Source organism: Geospiza fortis, unplaced genomic scaffold (assembly GCF_000277835.1).
Source record: "Geospiza fortis unplaced genomic scaffold, GeoFor_1.0 scaffold41, whole genome shotgun sequence".
NCBI lineage: Eukaryota > Metazoa > Chordata > Aves > Passeriformes > Thraupidae > Geospiza > Geospiza fortis.
Genome location: NW_005054299.1, coordinates 19,836,314 through 19,846,540, shown reverse-complemented (window position 1 = coordinate 19,846,540; position 10,227 = coordinate 19,836,314). Strand labels below are relative to the sequence as shown.

The following is a 10,227-nucleotide window of genomic DNA, read 5'->3' as shown; positions in this document are numbered from 1 at the left end:
TCCTGCTTTATATTTTTATATTTTAAAAGAAGCCACCTGTAAATACTATTTTCTTTTGCAAAAAAAAAGGAAAAAAGAAAAAAACAACAAAACGAACAAAAAATAAAACCCCAAACCACAAACAAATTACAGTAAAACATAAAAAAGTTCTCAAGTGGAAAGTTATCATTCCCAATGTTCTTGAGCTATTCCTTCTTTAATCATTCTCTCGCATTCTCCTTCACCAAACTTGGTCCACTTAACAGTAGTATAATTTTTTTTACTTTTTTTTAAGACTAATTCGACAGCTTAATTAGAGCTAATAAATTCTGAGGTTGATAAAAGTTTCTGTACTGTTGCCATTTTGACTAAGGCAGAGGAGATGAAAGTGAGAAAGGTATTCAGTGCAAAGTCAGATCTGTGCCATTACATAAATGAAGTCCAGTAGGTGTAATATTCACAGATACCATCGATTTAACAATCTTTCTTGCGGGTTCATTTACTTTCACATAATAAAAGTGGCCTATCATTTAGGATACAGTTCATAACACTACAAAAAATTACTACTGTAACATAAATGAGACCAAACACTCCCTGATTTTTTTTTCAGAATCATGCTAAGTGGGATTTGTTTAAATTATAACAGCTGTTTCAAAAAGAAGAAAAAATAAAAATAAATATTTTATGTGGCACAATCTTACCACTTTACAGGTATACTAGAAACAGACTCTTAAAGCATTTTGATACTCATTACAATTTTGATTAAAAGGTATTAAAATTTATATATAAATTATGTGAAAATTGGTTTGGATAAAACATTTGAGAAAATTCTCAGCATTAATATTTCTTGTGGAGTTTAAAATCAAAGCAAGCTACCTTTAAAAAAATACCAGGACACCTGTGATACATCCTCTGCCAAGTCTCTGGCCTTCTACAGTACACACAGGTTTGTCAACTGTGCAACACCATTTACAGTTTATTACAATTAAATCAGTCAGTCTCTCTGTTATATGAATCAAATTCAATTTTGTATTATTTATAAACTGGGGGTTTATTCTGAGTTAAAATGAGCTATATTTTCCAACCCTTTACCAATTCTACATGCTTAGTTGTAAAACATTTACACATTTGGGGATTCTTGCTTTAAATGCAGTGCTTATCTCTGGAAAAACAACCCAAACCCCAACAAAAAATCAAAATTATGCAAAGAATAAAAACTACTTTAAAAGTGAATGCAGTAGTACTACAAAATCATCTGAGAGTCAATTTAGAATTTAAAAAAACCCAAAAAACACCAACTTTAGACCCGATGAATGCAAAGATAGATTTAGTGACACTTAACTACGTAAGAAAAAAATTCCACCTTGAAAAGAAAAGTATTTCGGTTTGCTGACATTGCTTTTTGTGGCCATGGCTATAGAAATATCCTGGTGACAGAACAGCCAAATAGGTGAATATGGCAAATACTGACAGTATTTTAATTCTACAATATAATTTTAGTACATTAAAAAAATTTTTAATGCTGAACAAAGTTGTCACCAAAACCTTTTGTGTGAGACTTCTAGATATGTGCAAGGATAACCTAGGATTTAAAATTCAAAATACAATGGAGTTTAGTTGTAAAATTAACTGGGATTATTTAGATAAGACTTAAAGATAATGTTTTCCTGAAATATCAGCATGGTTTTCTCCTAAGAGAGAGGTATGCATGATTTATTCCACAGGAAAAAGACGTGTATTTATTTATCTACTTAAGACAGTGGGTTTCCAATATTGTTAGAAATGAATGCTGGTTTATCATAAAATGGCTGTATTTTAAAAGAGGGTGAAATTATGCCAATAATTAATTTAAAGAACTTTAAAGTGACCCAGATGAAACATCTAGGCCCTTCCAAAAATATTTAAAATCCATGTTGAGTAAATATTACAATGATAAACTACAAAATGGTATTTTCTCCATGAAAACACCCCTATCCCCACTTTATCAGTGTATTTACTAGTTGTGTCAGGTAAATATCTAATTGCTAAAAAGGTAGCCATATCTGTCACCTGAAACTATCATTGCAGATCATGAAAAGCATCATTAGCAAAAAACTGGTTTTTGCAACATCAGGTCAAATTTTCAAAGACAACCAAATCCTTATCACCAATTTCTCTTGACTGAGATAGAAAAATTTAAAAAAAGGAAATATTAAAACCTATTTTCTTTTTTACTCTCTTTTTTTTTTTTTTTTGGAAACATGGGCTGTGCCATTTAACTGATTATATTCTGTTGCCCCATTGAAGAGTCCCCAAGAAATGAGAACAAGCCAATGGGCTGCAAGTAGTGGGCAGTGATATAAAACAATCTTACAGAAAACTAAAATAGTGTCCTGTATCAGCTTTATGCTTTCTGTAAAGCCTAAGATTATATCAAAGATAAAAATGTTACATAAATATACCAAATATCCAGGAAGGTCCCATTTACTGTATTGACCAGAATCTGTATTCTCTCTTGTAGTTAATTTATGGAAGGTTGTGAGAAGTGTGGTCAGTGTTAGGAGATGTCAGATCTGTCACTGGAATTTGGCTTTTGAATATTACAATATAATGGAAATCTGCACAACACTGATTTGGGTGAGAGCAGAATAATAATACTTAGCACAAAATGCTTTGCATCCTCAAAGCCCTGTACAAAACAAGAACCCCCACAACACCCCTGTGAGGTAGGGAAGTATTATTATCCTTATTTGACCAATGGGAAACCATACACAGAGAGATTAAATGACTTGCTGAAAACCACAGTGAATCAGCAGCAGGGATGGGGTAAGAATTCATTCTCCATACTGCTTCCTAGCCAATGTCAATAAACCGAAAATATCAGTTTTCTCAATTAGCTTAAACACTTCATTCAGGGGTCCAAAGGCATGACACTTGAGTGACAGGAGAAAAATGAAGATTTACTTTCCATTCAAGGGTTAAAGAGAGATGCCCAAATATTGGATGTCATCTCACCAACAGGTCTTCAAAAGTTGTTTCTCCTTCAGGTTACACATTTTAGCAGCAAAAGGCAAATACCAAGAAATAGATTTTGGAAAAAAAACCCAAAACCAAACAAAAAACAAAACAATCAAAGCACCCTCCCTTCCCCTATCCATACTAATTCAAACTCAAACAACTTTTGAAGTTATCTTCACAGCCCTTACCTTTCTGAATTCAGTTAGGTATCTGAGAACATGCATCCTCCTCATAATATACAGTACAGTGGCTCAAAAGTTTATTGGAAAAAAAAAGGAATCTAAATCTTCAGATTTCTCCGAACACAGACAGGAGGCATTTATTCCTTTACTTCTTTCTCATTAAGCAACCATCCATTCATTTTGTTTTGCAACACCAATCTGATATTTTCATGCCAATTAAAAGAACGAACCAGGGGCAGGGGCGGGGGAAGAGGGGAACATGATCAAATTAATTATTGCAGCACTGATTTCATAGCGTTTCCTGATGCAGATATATGTTTCATTTTTAAAACTCAATCAGTTATAGAATTTCTGTTAAATATATCAAATTATATATATTTAATTGAGCTGGGAAGGCCAAGTTTAGAATTTTTTTTTAAACTGCAAGCATTCCCAAAGCTTTAAAATATTAACTGTCCAGGTTTTTGAGAAAAATCATGAATGGGTCATGACTGGGTATTTGGTTAACCAGCTGTGGTGTTGCAAATCTCATGTACACTCAAAGCACTTCTTACAAACAAGAACTGCAGAACTAAACTAACCTCGGTCTGCGGTCACAATCCTTTGGTAAGGATGGACACGCATATCGTGCCTTCGAACTTTAGTAGCCACCGCACCTAGTTAAATTGCAATTACCAAGACAAAGTTAGAAAACATTCACAGAAAACATTAACAGCAGGTTTATCAAAATGGATTTAAATGATCATTAACTACAAAAGTTCATTTTAAGAAAAGCAACAAGTTAAGGCACAGTAGTTTCAAATCTTAATCTTAAAAAGAAGTTTATCTGTGCAGATTAATATTGCATTTATTTTAAACATCCTGGCCTTAACCTGTTTAATCCATTCATTTACAATCCCAAAATTACAGTATTTCATGAAATCTATTAGACCCAAGCACATTTAAGCTTTACTAGTCACATATTCACTGAAGTGCCTTTCTTGCAGCAGGACTATTTTAAATAATGCCATCTTTAATACTGACAATTATTTGCTAACCTTAAGATCACTTCCAGTTCTACCACAAAAAAAGTTTTAAAGCAATTCTTCAAGCCTACAGATTGTGATTTTAAACTTTAAGTCAATAAGTATAAACTGCAATGAATTAGGTGATTAGTAAAGCAAACACTATATAGAACACTTAGCAGTCAGTATACTACTATACACTCATAAATTACAGCTACTCTGTAATAAAAGGACCTAATCCAAATTAATAGCACTATTTTATTTTAAATCTATGTGCAAAAAAGTGCAAGTAAGTCACTGACTGCTAGGCCAAGCTTTTTTCAAGGCTGCTGAAAACTAAGCATTTGTTAAAATTCAGATCTGATGAAGGATCAGTTAAGACCGTTCTTGAATTCTTAGCCTTTCGTTGGGAAAGCCATACCTGAAGATAAAAGGAAGGGAATTGAAAGTTAGTCACCAACTAAAATTTGATCTCAACACCAACATCCCCAAAAATACTGACAGGGATGCATTTCTCTGCCGTTTTTAAAAGAATTATTTTAAAACATCTTAAAGGTCCACCACACAAATGGACAAAATATTATTAATGAGAATGAGCATATAAAAAAATAAAACTCAACGAAATCCAAATTTAATGCAATTAACTCTATACAACTGCTCAGATAATAGAGCAGATGTATTAAAGAGTTAGAGATTCTAGGCAGCTAAAGTGGGAGTGTGGGGTTTTTCCCCCGCTCCCTTTTCCCTCTTTAAAAACATTTTTTCCATGAGGTCTGTTTTTGGCAGTACACCTCACACAGCTGGGCCTGAGAGTATACAATAGTTTCAGATGCCATTTTAGAAGTAATTTTAATATTTCCCTCGTATCTCTTTATACAAAATCCTGTGAGAAATCCAAGTTCCCTGAATTGTAATAAACTTTACTCTGAAATGCTGTATTTCTTTACTTGCTATTAAGTGAATTCAGGAGAGGGGCTTGCCACTAACCACTAACAGCTACTTTGATGAACTCTCAAACTGTGACTTTATCCCAGGATGTACTACAACTGGACTCAGACTGGGGGTAGAGGAGCTAGGAAGAATATTTACAAGTGTGTGGGAAATTAAAAAATTATAATGCTATCATATGCTTGCAGAATTTTGGCAATGGGTTAACTGACAACAACCATAAGCTGACGTACACACTGCATACTTTTGTCCTACTAGAATTTTTGTTATTGATTCACTAATCCTGCAAGACAGAAGTCTAAAACACATTTTCTTTTTACTGTACATAATGTGGAAACATGCACACATACAGATAACTCACCGAGTATTTGTCATGTGAAACACTGATTTTTTTGCAATACTTTCAACAAAATATTGACTTTGAACCTTATTGTCCAGTGTTCATTAGAGATGTTTTGAATTCGTGTAAATCAATAACTGCCACTGAACAAACTAAGATCAAAGTCCTATAAAATCAACATTATCCAGCACCAAGGTCATATGCAATTCAGAACAAACTGAAGAGAAAGACTATTTAGATTCTGGAGAGGGTAGGGAAGGAAGAAACTATTGGAACTGCTTGTTCCATATTGGCCAGTTAACTGAATTGTCATGGCTGCTTTATCATTCTTGCCTTCACACACCAAGTCAGTGGTCTGAAATATTAGGAATGATGGACATTTCAATGCAATACATATAAAAGAAGCCATCAGTAAAGTTGCTAATTTTATTGTATTTTGGTGAGAACTTGGTTTGCTTTATATTCATTCACTGAAATAATTTTCTGCTTACAATATAATTTAGCACTTTCTGAGACTGAGGAGAGATTTATCAGCTGTGTACTAAATAAACAAAAACTCCAACTGAACAAAGATTTCTCCACTCCCTCCAGTTTTGCTACTAATACGATATAGCAAAGTAAGAAGCTCTCTCTTCCAAAAATTTCTGGATATTAATTTATGTTAAAGAGAATACAAACTGATCTGTTATTCACGGGAGCCCAGATGACATGTAATAGACCTCAACTTGTATTTAGCTTTTTTCCTTGCCTATGTATCTACCCTCGATTATCATACAAACATGAAGACACTTATTTTTGGTAAATTTATGAATGTAAACTAAGCATACACATTCAGGAATGCTGAACACTTTAAAACTGTTTAAGGGCTGCACCATTTGAGCAGCTCTCCTGGGCAGTTCTGATATACCTGAAATAAGTTTGATGCTTCAGATTTTTTTCTTTGAGCTCCATGAACCTCAACCTTGCAAACACAACAGAAGCACAAGCAACACATTCTGCAGCCATCCACGCACAAAGGTCTTACCTAATACACCACTAGGTTCAATAGGGTACTCAAGGATTGATGTAGCTGGTGCCAGCGTGTAGGGGTACTCGTATGGTGTGTAAATTAAACCGGCCTCGGGTCCGGGTGGAACTATTGCAGCGGTGGGATGAGGAGTTCCGTTTGGCATGACAGCGGTTTGTATTTGTCTGATCAAAGGCATTATGGTAGGGCCAGCTGGCGTAGGAGTACGCAGGGCAGCTGGTGGGAGAACAGGCGCAGGCCCAGTAATAATCCTTGGAGCCTGGGCTGTTGCTGCAAGAGAAAAGGCAAGGGCTGCTACAGTAAGCAAAGAAATTCAGAGAAAGTATGGAGATAGCAGTACAAAACGTGGAAAGAATGGGAAAAAAGGGAAAAAGTAGGAAAGAAGAAAAATAAAAGGAAATAATTAGTACATGCGCTGATCACACAGTGCCAAAGCACACCATTCAAATGCAAACAGCTTTCCATTTTCCAGTGTGATTAAGTATGAACATGCAAAATAAAAAAGCCATTGTAAAACAGTGAGGTAGATTTCTCCAACAGGTTACACGGCACGAAAGCTCCATTTAGACCACATTTCTTCATTTATGCTATCAAGACTGCATGAGACTGAGATGCATGCAGGAAATACAAGGAAAATACTATCACAATCAAATACAGAGTACAAAATTTAGTGCATCTATAGAGTCCACAGACACTCAGTTATGCAGAGCTGCTGTATGAGTCTGGAGTTTTTATGTGTCTTAAAATTGTATTTAAACATACACACAATTCCCATTTCCAGGATCAGTGAAGCTGAAGGTGACCCAGAAACATGAATTGGTCCTGTCCTACCGTAACATGAATAAAATAGGCTCAAATTTCATTTCCATATGAAATTTCACCAAGTAACATACTTCCTTTGTATTAGAAATTCACCATCGCCTTGCTTAAGTTAAAGAAAATAGGTGGTTTTTCTGTATTGGTTTGGTTTTTTGGTTTTTTGTTTGTTTGTTTGTGGTGGTCTTGTTTGTTTTCTGAAGTGGTGCTAGCACATTCAATTAAGTGTTATTTGAAGCCTGTTGGCACACCAGATGAACAACTTAAGCACTACGTATCTGCTGGTAACAGTCAATCTTAAAGAGTTAAAATTTATGCATTTCTATGCACTACTGTCTATCTACATAGATTTAATTAACTTAGAGGTGGCCTGAAAAGAGAAATGTGGCAAAGTTTTTTAGATTTGACACTGGTGAATATCTAAAATTATTTTTAATTTTTAAACAAAAATGCTCAGATAATATAAAACTAGTACTAAAATATTTATACTTCCTTCCTTAAACAGAAATAAACCAGTACAGCTTCTACATCTTCAACTTTTCAGTAAAATGCAAACACAAAGACTAAAATTGTCTTATCAAATAATGAGTATTAGTGTGGCAATCTCCAGTCAAAAAATAAATAAAAAATTCCATCTTCCCACTTACACTGATACAACAGTCCAATGGGAACAGACCAGAAAAAGAAATTGCTCAAATTATTAAAAACATTTCTGCGCAAAAGTTCGCATAAATTTAAGCTAGTCTGAAAGCTATTTTAATCATAAATTTGCAGTAATTTAGAGACTACCATATATTTAAAACTGATCTAGCTTTAAATATCATAGTGTTCATTAGGGCTGAAAGACTTACCATTACCATTGTAGTTGTAAAAGCCCTTGCTTATGTCCCTTTTCAAATCAGAATAATTACACTGGTGTAAGCACTCTCAAATTGACCTAACTGCATTCCAACCTTTAAACATAATCAACACTGAAATGGGGACTGTGTGGAGAAACAAATTTGCAAATATCAGTAGGTCCTTAGTGAAAAGACTGATTTAACTGTGCTTACATTTGACATCTGTATCACAGCTACAGCAAAAAATGTACTTTTGAACAGTGTCAGCAACTATATTTTTGGGAGGAGAAATTAGATTTTCAACTGAAGAAAATAATTTGTATCACACATAATAGGTGTATGCTTTCATTAGTAGGTGCGTGTAATTAATTTTCAAGTGTAAACTTGCGCACACATGCGTTTGCAAAAGCATTTTCACACAAATGTAATGGAAGTAATCGTAAAAACGGCTCATTACATCACTGATCCGTGTGAACTCAGCTGTGAAATCAGTTGATGAATTGTTGGTAAAACATAACATTGGGGGTACACATGCAAGCAAGATGAAAGGAAGGAATATAATACAGAAAAATGTATTCACAGTAGCCTGAACATCTGTAACATTTCAAAATTAAATCTCTAAAAATAAAAATGCAAAGGAGTCTACTGTCCTTTTTGTGCTTTAAAGAAAAAATGACTGTAAAATAAAAAAATCCGGCTTAAGGGTTGAGGTTTTTAATACGATATATATTAGTAAATATATCAACCCATACATACTGTTAAAAAAATAATGGGGACAAGAAACAAGCTAAAAAACCCCGCAAACGGACAGAACTTATCCTCCCAAAATCTTTTGCAACAGCTACCTACAGTTTTGTTGGGTGCTTACTGCCTTCCATTCTCCAACATAAGTTGCCACTGTACATTTTCCAAAGGTAGCTTTCATATTCAAAGCCTGCAAACACTTCTACGGCATTGACCCTTGAGCTCACGACATGCTTACGTGATTTGATGTTGGCATCTCTGTAGGTGCCATTCAGAATTGCAAGCTCCATCAGCTGCATCTTTTTAAGGCTGTCTTCTCCTTCTGCCTGCGTATGAAAAAATGGGAAGGAAGTCAGGATTATGAACTCACTAGTGCACAAGATCTAAGTGACCTAGAATAAAATTGTTCAAGTTCTAACCAAGCAAAATACCTGTTTACCATTAGTCACAAAAGCAGCAAGCTTTGTCAACTTTTCCATAAAATTTAGTGGAATTTGCCAGTTGACTATCATTAAGACTTGTTAACAAATATCTTCAAAGAGTTTTGGAAAAGGTTCATAACATAAATTATAAAAATTAAGGATTAAAGGTAAATTGCATTTGGTAGAAATCATTTAAGGAATATTTTTCTCAAATACATTTTCATGTATTCCTAAAGGTATCTTAAAAAAATTGTACTATTGGGCCATAGTATGAATAATCATCATGAATTTTAAGTACTGCAGTTTATTGTAATTTGCTCCATTACAGCCAATACTGACTACTGGGGGGGGGTGGGGCAAACAAAAAAATAAACAACAATCTTTGAATAGCTTTCCACACAGGATATTGATAACCGCCCTGAGGCTGAATTCCTAATTCTGGCACACGTAGATGTATTCTGATGAGGATATTACTACTACTTACACAGCACACATTACTCTTGGTTTTGCTTCAATTAAAACTACTTCCCTGAAGTTACCTACTCCATTGATATCGTGCAGGTTGCATAAATACTAAGCAGCATTCAGTAGAACAATGCTCACTTTTTCAGTTAAGAATAAAAACATTTCTAACATATATTATAAAGTATAATAGTATAATTTCAATTTAAGACCAGAGATTTTCTGATTTGTCTTTCCAAAAACACTACTATTTGTTTAGTCTACACTCTATCGAGCAGAAAATGTGATTATGATAGAAAAAACCCAAGAGGGATGGTCAACATCTACTTTAATGTCAGGTTACCACCTTGCCTCCTGTATGGAATGCCACTGCTGAAATTCTGAAGTCAGATGCATAGAAGGGGAGCTTTCCTGTGAACTGCAATGCATTCTTCCTTTGCTAAACTGGATTTCTTACATTTTTACTT

At 34.4% G+C, this 10,227-nt stretch overlaps 1 protein-coding gene across 2 annotated transcripts in view; it reads right to left on the bottom strand.

The window, feature by feature from the left end:
• Positions 1–10,227, bottom strand: part of QKI (QKI, KH domain containing RNA binding) — a 109,962-nt gene that overhangs the window by 4,142 nt on the left and 95,593 nt on the right. The window contains exons 4-6 of one of the 2 annotated variants that reach the window (XM_031060966.1): positions 9,115–9,202; positions 6,475–6,768; positions 3,740–3,814 (exon numbers count right to left, since the gene is read on the bottom strand). In XM_031060966.1, coding sequence (XP_030916826.1) covers positions 3,740–3,814; positions 6,475–6,768; positions 9,115–9,202 — 457 coding nt within the window. Of the gene's footprint in view, positions 1–3,739; positions 3,815–6,474; positions 6,772–9,114; positions 9,203–10,227 lie in introns of both variants that reach the window. The other variant, XM_031060964.1, reaches the window with a different exon arrangement.